Source organism: Crassostrea angulata, chromosome 7, assembly GCF_025612915.1.
Source record: "Crassostrea angulata isolate pt1a10 chromosome 7, ASM2561291v2, whole genome shotgun sequence".
Classification (NCBI taxonomy): Eukaryota; Metazoa; Mollusca; class Bivalvia; order Ostreida; family Ostreidae; genus Magallana; species Magallana angulata.
In genome coordinates, this window is record NC_069117.1 from 4718485 (window position 1) to 4738245 (window position 19761).

Consider the following 19761-nt stretch of genomic DNA (forward strand, 5'->3'; position numbering starts at 1 on the left):
TAAAAAGAGAATTTTCACAAAGTTCCAAATTAATAAATCATATTGATAAAATTTCCTGGGTGACGATCTTTGTAACCACTTCTGTTTAATTTTACAATTTTATTTTGCCTCGGGATAGCATACCGGAAGTATTTGTCTGTCAGTCCGACCAATCGATCAGATTATGGATGCAAATACAGGACTATTCAAGATGAAGAAATTTGTGTCAGACGCATCTACAGTGTTCAATAGGGCAGTTCAGGTAATTAATGGTATTTTTATATAGAAATTGATGTCGTGTTTCACAGAAATTTACAGAGACCCTTAAAATTGTCTCACGCCCCTAGAAACTTGTGACTTTCTTTTTAAAAGGCCTTTCCCATTTGAGCTGTAGGTAAAAAATGGATGTGTATTGAATTCCTTTTATACCCCCTCTCTCTTTCTCATTCGGTATGGAAGTTGGAAACTGCAATTGGGTGGTAAAACTTGACCGTCTTTGACGATGACTGAAATAGATTGTGTGAAAAAATACAGCTCACTTTATACTGACTTGGTTAGTGTTGGTCATATACATTAGTCACTTGTGTTTTATGTACAATTACCTAAAGCCTTAATAATGAGGGAGGCTGTGCATTTCTCTTGATTTCTTTTTAAGAATGCTCTTCAAAGTGATGCCTAATACTTATAATTATTTGCAACTTTCACGTGGAAGTGAAATGGGGCATTACAACTATAGCATCCTTTGCATCACAATGTGCTTTTTGTTTATTGTAGGAAAATACAATAATAATTAGATGTATTAGACTTGCTAGATAATTGATTTTTTCAGTCTAAGGGATTTTGCACCATTATTATGTTATGGTGTCATAATCAAAATAAATGTATTGCATACACCAGCTGAGATGGAATTATAATTTATTTCAATTGATAAAAATACCCAAAACCTTTTGAAACTTAAATACTTCAACCACCAGAAGAAAGTACTTATTTATATTAAATTAGAAGATATAGGTATGACACTTTATGTCAGGAGCTACATGTATCATAACTATTGGGGCACAATGAATTTTAGTGGTAACCGATGTCATTGTTTGATGATTATGAAACAATATTGTTATACAAGTCAAAATTTGCATTGTCAATTGCACACCATTTAAATGTTGTTTAATGTGTCCTTTATGAATATTTAATTTGGAAAATGGCAACATTTGTTTTATTTTATTTTTAAAGAAACATCATGCCATCCTGTGTTTAGGGATGTGCAATGCAGTTCTTATAATTTGATTTTGGTTGAGATCTTTTTTTTTTCAACTTTATGAATTACCAGGTATAATTAGCGATGCTAGCAATTAGAATATTAGCGGTAAAAGAAAACTTCTATTTTCTTGAAAAACTGGAAAACATGACAAAAATGTACCGGTAATAATGGTGTATACATTATGTGGCACCATTTAATTACATGTATGTATCTGTAGTCTGATAGGTATAAGAAACTAACATGTCATCTTTTCATAAAGTTTATCTTTGTCATCATTATGTTAATTAGGAAATCAATGAAGAGGTGAATTATATCTATCAAGAATTTAGATTTTTATTTTGAATTGGATTTCACAAATTTCTCAATTTTTATTGAGCGTCTACATTGAAGCAAGCTCTTCTTCAAAAAACTGGATACAAAGGAAAAAAATTGTTATTTGGGTACATGTATTAGTATTGGGACATGTATTGTAAATAAACACATTTTTGCATTTGTTAATTTGTTCAATCAGTGCACACTGCAGTAATTTAACTACCGTATTGTCAAAACTTTTATTATTAAGTAATACAGCCTGCACATTACATCAATATTATCAATATTTCAATGTAATGTCCTAGCCCAAGTTAAACTGCTACATATTTGTAAACACAGATTATTCTATAAACAATCTTCGTCTGTTTTTCCAAAAATGCTTCCCATAATATACTGTAAATTCCTAATTAAACGCGAGGAATTAATATCCGCGTAAAATCGGGAGAAGCATCCTTCGCGGATTTTAAAATCTTGCCATTATTTTCTGAGAGTTGAAAACTATAAGAAATAAGGAAAAAAGTTCAACGTTCGCGATTTTATATTCTCGCGATTTGGTAGAAACCAGCGGGATCGCGGAATTAAGTACTCGCGTAATATAAGGAATTTACAGTATTATGCATTTTGGTGTTGATCTTGACATGTAAGTCCCAAAGACTAGGCACTCATATTTATTGCCTATAATTGTTTAAGATATATTGTAACTTCTAAAATCTGTCACTGTGTTATACACAGCATTCTGTGGTTTCATCAACATCCGTTGTTAATTCAATCCCAAAAATCAAATGCTCATCGAAGCAAGATATACAATACAGATATGATTGTTGAGATCATTGTCCATGAATTATGCCTCCCCAATACTGTGAAATTTACTAAATCCATATAGACTTGCAGTGCTTTGGATGGTACATTCTAGGCACAAATTAGATTGAATGAATAAAAAAGTGAAATACACAGTGCTATCATTCTGTTAAGTGTTAAAAGTAATTTAAGTAACACTTGGAATTTGTTGAATGTCATGACAGGTAGGTTCATTCATAAGCCCAGGTGTACTCATCCAGTGCATGCCTGAGTCATGGATGTCACCCACAGAAGGTATGCAGTGCATGCCTGTGGGTCATTGTGGGTCACCCTCTCACACTCCTATAGGAATAGGAAAGGTGGGATGTCTGGAAATACTTGTTTTTTGTGAATTTTTTGGTGTATCAAATATTTTTGTCACAGTCTGTCACAGAACAAACAAGAGCAACCAGTTTAGATATATCGGTCGGTTTGTAGAGTATATATAGCCTTAAGCCGTCATTTTCTAGACAGGACTTGTGAATTACAGTCATAACTCATAACTCATAACCAAACTGACTCCTACCCACAGACTTGTAATCAAACAGTCCGAGCGAAAAATGACGTCAGTTATATTAGACGAATTATCAAATTTGTCTATATAATGAATCAGTTTTTTAAGATAAGATTGCATGTAAACAGAAATTGTCTGTCAAATATTGATATTGAAAAGTCTTTGGCAAATTTAAAGGAGATGACATTAAACTTTGTTACAAAATATCCAAAATTCTACATTCAGTTATCTCAAAATTTCTAAATTATTTGTAATTATATCAAAACCTTAGCTTAAACGCTTATCTGATATTATTAACAATCCAAATATTATTGTTAACAATTGGACCAATTGATAACAAGTCTGTTTTGGTACGAGTCAGTTTGGGTGCTACTTAACTTGATTCCGGATTTTTCATAATAACACATCATTTTTTTTATGAAAGAATTTGAAACTAAGTTTTGATGTTTGTTTATTCTGTCAATTCCCAGACCTTATTTTCAGACCATTATTGATTCTTTTTCCATTGCAGTTCACTGAAGAGAAACTAGGGTCTGCAGAAAAGACAGAGCTTGATGCTCACTTTGAGAATCTCCTTCAGAGGGCTGATAAAACCAAAGCATGGACGGAGAAAATCCTGAAACAGACCGAAAGTGTGTTACAACCCAACCCAAGTAAGTCGGCGGCACTATTGTTGGCCTGTGTGTTATCTAACACTACTTTATGATGTCCATGGGCACAAATATCAATAAAATCTTCTAAAAATTATGCAAGCTTTTAAACTCCTAAAAGGAGCTTTGACAGTGAAGAGCTGTTGTTGTTTGGTAAACTAATAAAACAGAAGTTATGTCCTACAGACATAATACTGTATAAAAAAAGGTCATCCAGTACTTTTAATAATGCACAAGTAATTAAAAAACATGTACCTATATGTTTATTTATGTATATGAAAACCAAAATAAGTTTTATCATATATCATAAACTTGTTACATTGATGTTTTCATGAAATGTTGCATTTTAGATATACGAATGGAAGATTTTGTATACGAGAAGTTGGACAAAAAGAAGAGAGACCGGGTGAACCACCATGAAGTCCTGGGGCATGTGCTTGTGGATGGGGGCAATGACTTTGGTCCGGGCACAACTTATGGTGAGTGTGGCAAGTCGTCATAGACGTGTTTCAATATGATGTAGTGGTTAGAGAGGAGATTAATATTGTGTGACCTATTGTGTTTGTGTGATCAGTGATCTAACTATATAAAATATATAGACATGTACAATACTTTGTCCTTTTCTAACACATTAGCCTTTGTCAGCAATTTGTATGGAATAGTATGCACATGTATATAAACAATGCTGCTCGCCCCTATTTTCTACCCACAACCCCAGAAGTAAATCAGTAAATGGTGGTCATTGACCTTGTTCAAGTTTTTTACATCAGAGGTCAAGGTATAGGTCAAAGTAAGGTACCATTCTCTCCACTCCCTTTAAGAATGTGATGGGTCAAGGACACTTATCTTACACAAAAGCAATTGCTATGATCGTTGTAGATACACTGGTCTTAAAAACAAGATCAATACTTATTAAGGATTGTTCTACCTTTCACTGATACAGATAAGAATGTTTTTTTGTTTCAAGTAATACAGGGAAGCACTTTATTAAATCAGTGTTTTTTGAGAAAAAATATTGAACAATCAAAGAGATATTGTTTACATTCAGTTAGATTAGGTAACTGAAGCTAGGTCCCGAAATTTTGCAAAATAAAACAGGTATTGGCATAGAGTATGAATTGCAGAAATGAGAACAGTTTTGTGTGGGAATGGTGGTAGTTTCACACCATGAGTTTATTTGTATCCTGTTGGTTACTGTGTATTTTTTCTGCGGTTGCTGAATTATTTTGGATTGCTGTCTTTCTGTATCAGCTTCAGCATATGAACTGTCAGGAAGTCAAACTGGTGGGCTAGCTGCCTTAAACCGAATTCTCTCATGAGACTGAGGAATGTTTTCAAGTTATCGAAACCAACACATGTTTATTGAATATTCATACCACTTGATATTTAAGAAAATATATGAAAGAGAATTTTTTATGTGCTTGTAAAAATCAATGTTTGAAAATCAATGTAAAGGTACTATTTTCATGTTCATGCATGAATATATACCGGTAGAATACATTCAACATCTGTCATTCGCTTACCAAGATTGTATTATCTCTAAATGAACATGATGAAGAGTTCTGAAATTTGTTTTTTGTTGAATAAAACAAGATTTTAAAATTAAAAGCATTGGATATAATCCAAAATCAATGACCTCTCACAATGCATGTAAAGTAAATCTCTATTGTGGACAAGGGAGTAAACAGTATCTAAAAAGTATGTCACTGGGTCACATATTAGAATGGACTAGAATCCAGACAAGTTAATCAGTGATTAATTACTTCTTGTAATTGTTCTGTTAACCAGAATTAATTGAATCTGTACAAGTTAATCAGTTGGTAATGACTTCTTCTAATGTTTATAGGTTAACCCTGAGTGACATTTGTAGAAATAATTAATGACATCTAGTGGACATTTTGTAGGTTACATGTACTTGCCTAAATCTTCCTGTAATTGTGTTAAATAGTGGGGTGCTAGCATTGACTGGTAAACTGTTGAAAAATGATTGTAGTGTTGCTGTTCATTGTAAAGCAAAGCTAAACATCCATTGCTGTAAACTCTTCTTATGAACAGTAAGTGAATATTGTAGTATTGAATTAATGGTCATGTAATGAGAGTTTGGAATTAGGAATCATGTGCAAGAATCAGGACCAAAGTTTCCCATGCAAAAAGAAAAGAATTCAATGAATTGAAAATTACTATCTAGCATATGTATTAAATGTAATTAGTGATTTTACTTGATATGAAGCCAAGGTTATATGTGCATACCATGCTGTTTGAATTATTGTGATTGTAAATCAAAAAAGGGAAAATATAAACTGCCATGTTCTTAACTCTCTCCAAACTTTCAAACAATAAATCACTGTATCATGAATCAGACAAGTGTTGGTATGACATAAAGTCCCTGTTGTTAATAAATGAATGTACAAGTATTATAAGCAGTAAATGTTGTAATGGCATGAACGGAAATTGTGCCAGCAAAGCAACTGCAATCATAATGCCCTGTGCACTGAAAAACGTTGCTCATTGCATACATGTATGTTTACATTTTTAACCAGAAAGCATTGAAAGTTATTCTCTTTTGAGAAGTGGACAGGCATAACCTACATCCACGAATTGGATATAGGTTATGCCTGTCCACTTCTCTAGAGAGAATACATTGAAAGTTATAATTGAATTGGAAGAGCACAAATAATGTGTAGAAACTAAATCATGCACATACAATCTACTGTCATTGTCTGCAGGTAATGCCTTAGTAAAGTGTGGGCAGGCCCAGCTTAGGATAGGAAATGCCGAGAGGGAGTTCATCCAGACCACAAGTAACAACTTCCTACAGCCACTCCATAACTTCCTGGAGGGGGACATGAAGACAATACAGGTAAGCTGGGGGCTGGAGGGGGAGGGGGAGGGGGGGGCACCTGCTTAGTCACCTCAACTTACCTCACTGTCTTCACTCAAACTGATGATACTGTGGTTATCTCAATATCTTTGGGCATAAATTTCTAGGGATTTAATGAAGATCGAGTCAAAAGTAATATATGTAATGAAAAAAAACCTTATGACCTTTCTCATGTTTTAAAAACTTTTTATAGTGTTCTCTTTTAAATATTTTACTGAAAAAATGTTGAGCATTAAGGCTCCTCTACCCTTGGTGACATGTTTTTGTAACAGTACACTATTCTTGTGTCAAACAAATTGATGTCTAACTTCGTAGGTTTATGGATTCGGCATCAAACTAACGGTACTGAATCATGGTCTTCAGGTTCACGGTTTTAATTGATGCAAAAAATTATTTTTTTTACAAATGAGTTTTATTAAATTTTTCAAAAATTATGGTATTTCTTCATAATGTACATCCTGTCTGTCTCCTATCTTTGATTATTAAACTAAATCATTTTATGCTGATTAAAAAGGTGTTAAGTCCTCTAATATTGCAGTTTAAAGTCTAGGCTGTTACTAGATTTATAGATATTATCCTCAAAATTGCTTTTTCTGTTGTCTATTTTCAATGGTCTGCATAAGGATGTTGAACTCCGAGACATCCAATTTGGAGAAGAGTTCAATTATGCCAATTTGGTTTTGTAGAATTGTGTAAGATCACAAGAATAATCCACTGCATGTTTTAAGATATTCCTGACTCCTATGGTACAAGGGGTTGTTCTTTAAGTTGCTCTGGTCTGTGTCAAGTGTAGCAGTTATTGGTTCTATTTTATTGCCCCCACCGTGCAGTGAGAGATGAGTACATCGAACCTTGAACCACTAGAGGTACAGACAGTCCGTGATGTAATCATTCTGAACTGGGTAACCTGCAAGACTAAAGCATTAGGCTCAACTTACAGAATCCTGAAAGTAAAAGCTGCGTTTATTAAAACCAATAAAACCAGTGGACTGGATTGCCTCCGCATGAGTATGTTAGGTATTGAGTGAGGCAGAGTGTCGTGTAGATTTAGAAGCTGCAGTAATACTCTGGCTTGTGTTGAGTGGACTTGATCAAGGAAACAGAATCCAATAGGAGTTCATTAGCAGGCATTCTGTCACTCAGGGGTATTTTGTGGGATATTGATTCTCAGACATGTTTTAATCTGTATTGAAGGCTTACAATGGGCTGAGAAAGAAGCTGTAATGACTAACAGTTGCTCCATAGAGACCAACATCTTTTGGAGCTTGATAGAAAATTAGGATAACTTTTTTGGAACATTTAGTTTTTAATTATTTTATGATCAGAGAAATAAAAAACCTGTTAGGCAATAAGTTTTTGAAAAAATTTGAAATCAAAGTAATTTGTGAATGTAATTAGAATTATGACAATGAAATTAAAATTATGACAATGTGCATTCATCTAGTATGTTATAGTGAAGAGTTTAAAGATGAGTTTTAATAATGTGTATTTATTTTTTTACCTAATTATCATATTCTCCCTCTTTAGCACCCTGGTCCTGCACCACCTTTCCACATTGAAATACTTAGCATCAAAGCCGAGGATTAACTTCAGATTTATGCACTCTTCTTTAATTGATCTGAATTGAGAACTGAGTTGGGTAATCAAAATGTTGGGGACAGTGAGGCTCGAGTCTTTAGATTATGAAATAATGGCTACAGGGATAACTCTTAATACATCTGTTGTAAAAGACCAAAATCTTTTGATGAGTATTCTTTTGCAATTGAGTTTTGAGCATCTCAATTCTTTTCATTAAAGAATGTTAGTAAGAAACAGTATTAGGATGATTTGTTACAATGATCATCATGTGCCAAGGTTCTCACAATCAGCATGTGATAGGTTCTGATAGAAGTGGACTGCCTGAAACTGTGTTGACAGTATGCCCCTAATCAATTGCCCCTCTCCTCCCAGTCAGTCCCCCTCTTGTGTTTATCCTCCCCATTGAGTCTGTTAACAGTATGCCCATGATCAATTGCCCCTCTCCTCCCAGGCGGCCCCCCTCTTGTGTTTATCCTCCCCATTGAGTCTGTTAACAGTATGCCCATGATCAATTGCCCCTCTCCTCCCAGGCGGCCCCCCTCTTGTGTTTATCCTCCCCATTGAGTCTGTTAACAGTATGCCCATGATCAATTGCCCCTCTCCTCCCAGGCGGCCCCCCTCTTGTGTTTATCCTCCCCATTGAGTCTGTTAACAGTATGCCCATGATCAATCGCCCCTCTCCTCCCAGTCAGTCCCCCTCTTGTGTTTATCCTCCCCATTGAGTCTGTTAACAGTATGCCCGTGATCAATCGCCCCTCTCCTCCCAGTCAGTCCCCCTCTTGTGTTTATCCTCCCCATTGAGTCTGTTAACAGTATGCCCGTGATCAATCGCCCCTCTCCTCCCAGTCAGTCCCCCTCTTGTGTTTATCCTCCCCATTGAGTCTGTTAACAGTATGCCCGTGATCAATTGCCCCTCTCCTCCCAGGTGGCCCCCCTCTTGTGTTTATCCTCCCCATCGAGTCTGTTAACAGTATGCCCGTGATCAATCACCCCTCTCCTCCCCATTGGTCTCCCCCGTTGTATTTATCTTCCCCATTGATTTTTGGACTGTACATCAGCTGTCCCATACTGTGTGTCCAAGACACTGAGAGTAATACCACAGGCGTCTGTTACCAGATAATTGTATCTTTCCACATGAATTAATGGACAGGAAATGAGGAACACAGTTTTCTATCTTCCTAATCCTTGTCAACAGACTAGGAATGAGACCTCCAGTGCTCTGTGTTATTCAAACAAGTGTAGCTTTGCTGCAGATATATTCTACAATTCCTTCAATAAAAGAAATTGTTCTATTAATTGGTACTTTTTAGGTGGTATGGCACACCTCCACATTTTGTTGTACTTCCAATCTAAATGAACAACAAAATCAAGCATAATTTTATAAACTTTTTCTTTCCCTAAAACTATTACCTAACAGGGTTACGCAATGTATTAGACCTTTAACTAAGAATCTTTGAATCATGAGTTAAAATTCCGCAGGGGCTTTTAAAATTTTTACCTGTCCAAAAATTTCAAAAGATATTTATCGTCAAATATTGTAAAATTTTAAATTTTCAAAATGGTGACGGTATTTTTAGTATAATGTACTATTAATATGGACAGGTGTCCCATATCACCTTAAATGTAATGCAGTTATTGGAAGTTTAAGAAAGGTTCAAACTTTCACTCTAAGGAAAATAATTATTAAACATAGGAATTAATTTAAATTGGTCTTTGACTGTAATATTTGCATGCTTCTTTATTCTTCTTTGCTTTTGGAATCATACATATAAATATGAAAACAAAAGTTTTGGAGTTATAATTTTAACTGTTATACTTGCAGAAAGAGAAGAAAATTTTGGAAACAAAGAGGTTGGATTTGGATGCGTCCAAGAACAGACTGCGTAAAGCCAAGTCGACATCCCAGCCGCAGGTAACTACCGAATCATTATCTCTGAAGTGTTTTGTGACGGGATATGATGCAGACTTGTTAAAACACTTATAACTATTTCATCAATATTTCACTGCTGCTCTTTGTTGGCTGTTAAAGTTACTGTATTGGAAGTGTAAGATTGATTTTGTGGTGTGAGCTAAAGGACATTAAGAGAAGAAGACTGTAATGTTTGTGTGTGTTAATGAAGGGAATATGAAGAGAAAAAGTTATAGGGCAGAGAGGGAAAGATAAGCAAGGGCAGAAAAAATGATTTGGTAGTAAAATGTTATGACTAAAATTAAGTATGGGAGGGGGATGATTTTAGACTTTCTTTCCTGATATTCATTCCCAATCACTGGAGAAAGAGATTTGTGTTGTGTGACAAACACCACAGCTCTCTAGGCTACTTCATCTGTCCCTTCAGGGAATCCACCATTGTAAAACAATACACAAATTTGAAGCTTGACTTGACACTGCCAAACTTGATTATAGTAGATCTCTGGGTGCTTGTCTCTCAGATAGATTGAACAGATAAATTGTTGATATTGCTTTGCGGTAAAGTACAAGAACTTTTGCAAAAGAGAAAATTTGGTTTAATTTAGTCCATGTATTATCCCTAGTTCTGTCTATAATATCAGAATGTAAAGTATGGAATACAAATTTGACATGCAAAGAGAAAGAAAAAGAAAGACTTTAACATGCAGGAATGATGAAGAATGAGCCAAAAAATGGCAGGAGAGAGAGAGAGTGAGTGAGATTGTGATGTCTTTGTTTACATTGTGTGTTTGTACCTGTTCCAGTCGTCCCAGAATTCCCCACAGAATGTGTTGATGATGGTAGAGGTCAGTCTACACTGTTGTCTATTGTAAACCCCGCCAAATTTATTCATTTACAGTTTTCTAGTGATTTATGTTTTGTTTCGCCTAGGTTTCCCCAGAGTTATCTTTCTTTCATTATCTTTCATTAAAATTTTTGGGAATCGGAAAATATTTAAACTCTTCTTCTTTTTTCAGTATGAATGTTGCATGCTACATCTTTTCAAAATCTAATATTTTACAGATAAAATAAATCTACATTTTATGTAACATCCAGTTATAAATTTCTTATGGCTGCTTGATCAGGTTTTTTGGCAATCAAAGTACATGAAGCATCTGGTACAAAATATATATCATATTAATTCAAAAGATAGAAATGTTTGAAGGATTTCATATAATATATCATTTGAATTATGCAAACCTAATGGATAGAAAAAGGATAGAAAAAAGATATGTACTGGTACACAGGATTTTATCTTTAATATTTACATTTTCAGTGTCTTTGTCTGTGATAACACTATGTATAGATTTTGTAACGTACAGTCCAATAAATTCAAATGACGTATTGTTGGGGAGCAGATAGGGCTTGTGTAACTAAAAGAAATGAAAATCATATAAATATGTCAATATTCTAATATTGTACAATTATTGCTGAAAATTATGTAAATATAAGTAATAAAGAATCATTCTTTGAATATTATGAGGTGATAATTTTGGTCGGGACTTGGATCAAATCTATCATAAAGCTCTTCGAGCTTTATTGATTTGACCACACCCTGACCAAAATTATCACCTCATAATAATAAAAGAATGATTTCTTATTCCTTAATTAGCCAAACACTAGTGAAATCTATTGGGTATGTCATTGTTGGGAAAGGCCAAAGTCCTGTTATGAATAAATCGTTCTCTACATTGGAATAAATCTTTATAAGGGATGCAATCTTATTTAAGTTACCCACTGAAATATTCATGACATCATTCCTGTTTTGTAAATGTATTTTGTACACCATTTTTTTTATGGAAAAATTGCTTAAATAATGGAAAAATTAATGCAAAGTGCATTGCTTATTACTGATATACATGCCTTTATATATTTATGAAATTAATTCATTGTTTACAACAAAATGTTATTTTGAATGGGATCAAGCAGCTTCAATTATATACAGATACTGATAATGTTGTTTCATCAATATTCATTGAATACCAATTTTCTTGGATTTCATTGTTAAGTTTATCCATGAAATTAAATTTTCATTGAAGTGCAATTTCTTCTAAAAATTTGTATTGATAGGGTCATTGGCTACAAATTTACATTTCTTTGAAATTGTGATTTCATTGGATACAAATTTACGTAGCTTTGAAATTGTGATTTTCACTTCATCCACGAAAATTGATACCCTTGAATATTAATGAAACCACAATATAATACTAGGAACTAGGGTTTGCAGTTTTAGATGCTAATTCTGTACATGTCTGTTCATGCTTCCAGGAAGAAAACCCTGTCAGGTTTCATCTTGTAACTATCACTTTTTTCTTTGCTGCTTAAATTTATGATCATTCCATCTGTCAGTCTAGCACATACATGTACTTTAGAAAAATGTCTTATAGCAAATGTCCCCATGCTATGTGTTTTGTGAAGCCAACTGTCTTGTTACATATATTTTATGTTTCAGCAATTTCATTGGTTGGTCATTAATCAAATTACAGTAAATCCATTTATTTTATAGTCTGTGTAGTAAATTACTTTGATAAACTGTATACATGGAAAATAATTTGGCAAAAAAATATTTTATAATAGTGGAAAAATAGTTCTGCAAATTCAATTCCAACATTCTAACAAATTTGCAATTATGAATTGAAAGGAAATTTTTTTATAACAACTTAATTGATAAATATAGTAACTTCAAATAGTTAACGATAGAAATTATCTAAAGCTTAATTTAAAACTAACTCCATGAAATGGATATTCCTGTTTGACATATTCATGAGAAGTGTATCCAATAGAATATTAACCAAGTACATGTAACATAGATCAAATAATATTAATCTGTTTTGTGCAAGTAATCTAATGCAGGTTTCAATACTGATTGATAATTTAATTTTGCATGTTTGCATGAATTCATGAATTTAATCAAATTTCTGATAACTTTTAACCTCCAACCCCCCCCCCCCCCCCCCCCGAAAAAAAAGAATCAGCCATGACCTCCAACCAGAGACCTGACTTGCATCCTTATATAGCTGTCCAATGAATGATATCTACCAAAAAATTCTAGATTCTACGATCCCAAAAAGACTTCCAGTGCTATATTTATCTAGACCCCCACCATCCCTGTTTGATGTACCCCTCCCCAAGTTTGTTCTTCATTAATTGTTTCCCTATTGTACCTGAACTGCTTTTCTATTGAAAAAAAAAATCAATTATCTATTGTGTGTTTGAATTACTAGTAGTCAACGTGGGGGAGAGATAATTTAGTCTTGTTATTAGGGGAAAAGGGTGTCAAAGAAGGATTAAGGAGATCTGTTTATGTGATGGGTCATTATACCAATTTAAACCATGTAGCTCACTCAAGTCATCCCCAACATGGGTACTTCCCAATTTGTCCGTATGTCTGTAGGTAGTTTGTCATATCCCTATCTTAAATCTGACAAATATAAACCCAATGTTTCAAAAGTACATTGCCTTTTATTGCACAAGCATCACATTTTGGGTTTTTACTAGAACAATGCTGGTAATTATTTACATTGTCGTATTGAAATTATTAAAACTATTTATATTGTTTGTGAAAATAAAGTTTTCCCTAGGATTAACATGAGCGATAACAGAAATTATAAAAAAAAAAGAAGGAATTATTGAAATTTTAAACAGACAATGCATGTAGTATTATAAAATGAGATTGAGAGCAGTGTGTGTATTGAACTGTTATAAACTTGCTGATTGTTTGTTTACATGCTCACCAGGACGATGCAGTGGCTAGAGTAAGATTTAATTAATGCATGCTCTTATCTCTTATTTTTTATTTGAATAAAAGAGCTTGAGATCGATTTGTTTCATGTAAAATATGCTGGGGTTGGGTTTGCATGTGGTGAAGGCTCATTGGTTCGTCATCATTGTACACACTTGTCTCTTATCCTAGCTGTAATCTGGCTGAAATATTCCAACACAGCATAAACATTAATAACCAATAAGCTCGCCTATCCTCCTTATATTATCTGGAGACATTATGACATTTGCAAGCAGCATTGTGATTTTTACCATTGAAATCATTAATACAGTTACTGAATTTTGAGAATCTGGACCTTCACGTACACATCCATATCTTTTAAACAAACTGGTTAAAGACATATCAAAACTAGCCTTTTATGGTGTAAATGCACATTTCTTTGAATTAACTGTATTAATCAAATCAACAGTAAAAAGATGAAATATTTATCCCTAAGTGTTAAGCTTGAGTATTTACCTAATGGAGGAACAGAGACATGACACTTTCATTCTATCAGTCCATGATTTTTTAGGAAATAGTCTTAGATTAAAAATAGCCTATGTTATAGGTCTTGGCTCATGGTCCTGTAGAAACAAATCATGACTTACATTTAACAATTCAGTAGTGTTCTCTTTCTGTTGGCGTAATTGCATGATAACTATAGTTTCTGAATTAGTGCCATTATTACAGCCTTGCTTGACTGACTAATGATTTGACGCGTGAGCTGTCGGATCCATTTTCTTTGTCGTGTATAGTTTTGTCAGACTTCTCGCTGTACTTGCAGGCTGAAGCAGACCTACGCGTGGCCCAGGCCGAGTTTGACAGACAGGCCGAGATTACCAAGCTACTTCTGGAGGGGGTCAGCAGTGCACATGTATGTCAACATATTATTTTTACCAGTCACTTTTATATGCCATGAAATATACGGTAGTTCAAATTTTGCATTGCAAAATTATACATGATATAGCATCTTTACGAAAAATTTTTACTTGTTCATGAAATGTCTGTTTAGTTGTAGAGATGATTTTAAAACACATTTAATAATTCTTTGTCTTCAAATTCAAACTTTTTTTAAACAAGTAATCCAGGCACAAACTGTGCTGTATATGTGATAGCATGTGTCTGTATAAACCCTGACCATTCTGCCTGTAGGCCCATCATCTTCGCTGTCTGAATGACTTCATCGAGGCCCAGTTAACCTATTACGCTCAGTGCCAAAACTACATCTCTGAACTGCAGCAACAATTAGGAAGGTAAGTTTAGAAACACCCTGTATCCATATATGCATGTTTTAATCTATATTTTGTTTCTTTAGTTGGTGGTATGCTCAAATTGAATAGAAATCTAATTAGTGCTATATTGTTTATGCCTTTTTAAGGTCTTAATTTTTTCCCTGAAATACACTCATCAGGTAGTCAGGTTTTAAAAATTTGCAGAATCGTTCAATTAATGAGGCAAAATTATAACAATATAGGGTAAATATGAGTAGTATATATTATAAACAGAATATTACAGTACTTGTAATACATGTACCTGTAAAATTGGCAGTCAGCTACTTCTAAAGAGATTAACAGTTGAATTAGGTCATATTACAATCTAATCCAAATCATTTTTGTTAGGCAGTCGTATACAAATGGATATTTTTATGGTCTCAGAACAAATTTTAAAAGTAAAATGCAGAAAACAACTATCTACAATGACTACAGAACATATCAATTGTAGAATTCAACCTTGGCATTTCATGCTACTATTTACACTGTTGTCAAAACATTTTCAATTGTAGAATTTTATATTGGCATGATTATTACCAGTACCGGTATTTTTTTTTTAAGGGGGGGGGGGGGGGGGCAAAGCCTCTACCTGTTATAGTCAGTATCTTTGAATATCTTTGCATGCATGCTTTCATTTATTTATTTTTTCTTCAGTGAATTTCTTCAGTCAGACAGATTTCACCCTTTAACATCCCTTAATACCCCGAGTGAAGTGTGACATTAATTTTTTAAAGTTTGCATAAACCCTATATAAAAATGTGTATTGATATCAATTTGAGAATGCATATAACCATTACAAAACAGTTACCAAGGAGATATTTTTTGGTGTAAAAAGATGATTTGTTGTTTATATTTTGAACATTAACGTCAACATTGATGTACTAAAAAATCATCTAGGTTTGATATACATGTATAAGAAATTATTTCTTCCAATTGCATATCATTTTTTTGAAAGTTTAACATGTTTCAAGAAATTGTTTTCTGTTGAATTTGACATTGATCCAAATCAAAATAGTTAGAAATAATTGTTATGATGTATAAGACTGAAAGTGCGGGGTTAGGACTGAAAGTGTGGCTCGTGTCTGACTGCTTTTGTTTTGTTTCAGCTATTCTCACACGTCCGGTGTCGGGAACAATTCCTCCAACTCCTTGGGGGCAGGTATATCCTCCGGTATCCCCTCCTCCGTCCCCCTCCAGCCTTCTGCACCACCCCAGATCAATGTCATAGCGGCCACGCCCAATATAGAGAAAAAACAGGCCCGCGTCCTGTATGACTATGACGCAGCAGATAGTTCTGAACTTACCCTCTTAGCCGATGAAGTAAGGCATCATCTGGCACTCATTCTCATTTGAGTTGCATGCTTTGGGAATCAGTTTTCTGTAGACAGTTTATTGATCATTTACTGTAGACTTCTTAGACAGTTTAACTCTTTGTTGTTAAGGTTTAAAGCCAATGTTTCTTCAAAATAATTCGTACAACCCATACTTTTGGTGTATACTAGTATCTGCTACTTATCATTTAATTATCATTTGATTTATATCTATTGCTCATTTATTATATCCACCTTTTCCTTTACATGATAAAATAATGCATTCCTCCTATTTTATGCTAGTTTTTTCTGAGTTTATTGGTGTTTTAAAGCAAACTTTAAAAACTCCTTAATGTACTGCTAAATCACTTTTATAGGTGAAATCTGTATTGCTTGAAAAACACTTAATTTATTTAAAGATTGATATAACTTCAGATTGTGGTTAAGAACTCATAGGAAAAATTAATAAAATTAAGTTTTATTTGAAATTCACTGAATTACGAAAATTTCAATCCTCATATTTTCAAGTATAGTTAATCCTTGCTGTGAAGTTTTAGGGAGGTGATTTTGTTTTTCTGTTCTCTTTAGCTTACATGTATTTCATTAAATCTGAAATATTTTATTTTTTCAGCTCATAACAGTTTACAAAACCCCAGGTCTGGACCCTGATTGGTTGATGGCAGAAAGAGGCCCCCAAAAGGGAAAAGTTCCTACTACATATCTGGAAGTGTTAGAATGATAGTTGCTTTGACTGTAGTATAAAGAACTTACGATCTTTTTTAATTTTTGTGAATTTTTAAATTTACTTTAAATGTTGCAATATGTAATTATTAAAAACAGAGCTGTTGGCTGTATCTGGTCATCTGGAATCTGAAGTAGACCAACCCGATTAGTTTGTAAATTGTTTGGGATATGTGTATAGATGACAATTTTATCTGTACTGAGTATAGACAGCAATTTTATCTGTATATTGTGTAAACACAACTTACTCTATATACCAGGTGTGTGATAGAATGTATATCTAACACTTGTACCACGAAATCTTTGAAATGAAATGCTGCTTGACACTTGTATGAAGATTTCTTTGAAAAATTAGTGTCAACATTGTAGCCTTTTCCTGTTATAGCGAGTGTATAAGAATGTAATTTTATGAAACAAACTGTTTTGTTTGATGTATACACCTTCAATGCAAACATCGATACTTTTGTTATAATGTTATAATGAACATGTTCTTGCGCAGTATTTATTTCCTAACTCTAATTATTTTACTATGTAAATATAAAAAAGTGACAGAAGCTAATTTTCTTCCTTTTTTTACACGCACACACACATTGGGTCACTGACTACTGCATTAAGCTCTGTCCTGGTCATCCAGGCTGTCACTTACTCTCACAATAACTGTGCCCTACTCTTGTGATGGAAGTTATTTCTATCAAGTACTAAAAACAACTATGTTTGGTCACTTTTGTGGTTTTTCTGTAATCCTTAGTTACAACAGACAACAGTATTATTGAGTTTTTAGGTGGTTTTTTTTTCCACAGTGCACATTTTGTTTTTGGGCAAGTCTTGGTTTTTTTTTCCTGTAGGCTGAATTAAATTCAGTAAAATCAGAAGTGGACTTATGTAGTTACTATTTAAAGATGAAATATTTGTGGGTTTTTTTCACAGACATTGACATTTTAATTGATCTGGTGTATGGGGCATTTATATTCTATGAAATCATTTATATTCTGTAAAACCTCAGCAAAACTGTATGATGTTACCACTAAATTGCATCATTGTCAATATTTTTTCTGACCTCCTTGTAAAAGAGAGATGTGTCCTTTTAGAACAATTGATACATGTGCTCATTGTTCATTTGATTATAGAAGTGGTTACTAGAATTGACAAGTACCGTTACTATGTGATGAATGTTGTACAGTAGGTTTGTGGTGCAAACAAAACGAGCACAACAGTGCTTCAAACCATTCATAAACTATTCATATTCGTTGGAAATAAAGTTTATTGATGCTATCCAGATCTTATTAATGAGAGAGAGAGAGAGAGAGAGAGACCATGCTGGTTGTTGTTTATAACTGGAGTACTAGGAGCATCTCTTATTTGTTTGGTATCTCATATGTGACACTAGTAGTTGACCGATCGTAATAATCATATTAGCATTAAATTACATAAACATGTACTTCTAAATTCTGGGCACTTCCTTAGATCCCCCCTTCTTGATTTAGGTTTATGGTCGCACTTTTTATGTGTGCCTTAACGTTTGATTATAACACAACACACCCTACACGCGAATATCTCTTGCCGCAACTGCGACTTATAGGCGCGAGACTGCGCAATAAATCCAAACGGTGATGATAAAAGAAGTATGCTTTGTGAGTAGAATCCCGTATGGGAAAAAATCGGAGTTTGAGGATAAGAAACAAAAAACATATTTCTTTTTTATACAGGACTGTATCAGGCACATATCTATGGTGGCATATCTCTGCCCCCTGTGTGCAAGTTATTTTTCTCTTAATTATGTTGACATGCAAGATAAATATGTTGACATGCAAGATAGTTATGTCAACATGCAACATAACTATGTTGACATGCAAGAAAACTGCAATCAAATAAGAGTTATAAAAAATCTCAAATATCGCCAACATGTGACATCCAAGTTGCTAGATACGCTACCTATTGATGTCAACATGCAACTTATTTATGTTAACAAGCAACTTCTTTATGTCGGCATGCAACTTATTTATGTCAACCTGCAATTTAGTTATGTTAACATGCAAGATAAATATGTTGACATGCAACATATTTATGTCAACATGCAACTTAGATATGTTGACATGCAACTTATAAGTTGCATGTCAACATATTTATCTCGCATGTAAACATAACTAAGTTGCATGTTGACATATTCATCTCGCATGTTGACATAAATAAGTTGCATATCAGCATATTTATCTTGCATGTTAACATAAATAAGTTGCATGTCGACATAGAAAGATAGCATCTAGAATCTTGGAGGTCACAGGTGGGCGATTTTTTGAGATTTTGTATAATTTATATCAGATTGCAATTTCTTGCATGTCAACATAGTTATGTTGCATGTTGACATAACTATCTTGCATGTCAACATATTTATCTTGCATGTCGACATATTTGATAAAAAAATAACTTGCACACAAGGGGCAGAGATATGCCACCATACATATCCAATACAGAAAACACTATCTTTTAAAATTGATTCACGTTAGACAGTCCGATTTTAATGAAAGGACATCAGTACTGAAAGAGTGACAATAATTGTAAACTCGGACTTATATGGAGCTGACTAATGCCGGACATTGTCAGACTGCAAAGACAATGGGGATGTCACAGTAATTATGTTCAAAGCCGTATGAGCTGCTATTATTGCGTTGAAAATTTTTATTGCAAAATCATCATTGACCTCAAGTTTAAAAATGTTCATGTT

At 33.9% G+C, this 19761-nt stretch overlaps 1 protein-coding gene across 7 annotated transcripts; it reads left to right on the top strand.

The window, feature by feature from the left end:
• The first annotated feature begins 88 nt into the window (after positions 1 to 88).
• On the top strand, positions 89 to 18311 carry LOC128193036 (endophilin-B1-like). 7 transcript variants are annotated; one of them, XM_052866216.1, is made up of 12 exons: positions 89 to 241; positions 3412 to 3553; positions 3901 to 4029; positions 6277 to 6410; positions 9832 to 9921; positions 10722 to 10763; positions 12226 to 12252; positions 13695 to 13712; positions 14502 to 14591; positions 14870 to 14970; positions 16095 to 16308; positions 16930 to 18311. In XM_052866216.1, the coding sequence occupies exons 1-12, from the start codon at positions 164 to 166 to the stop codon at positions 17035 to 17037; spliced, it is 1173 nt and encodes a 390-aa protein (XP_052722176.1). In that variant the 5' UTR covers positions 89 to 163; the 3' UTR covers positions 17038 to 18311. The 7 variants fall into 7 exon arrangements, with proteins under 7 accessions (XP_052722176.1, XP_052722177.1, XP_052722178.1 ...); XM_052866217.1 differs by lacking the exon at positions 13695 to 13712; XM_052866218.1 differs by lacking the exon at positions 12226 to 12252.
• Positions 18312 to 19761: the final 1450 nt, after the last annotated feature.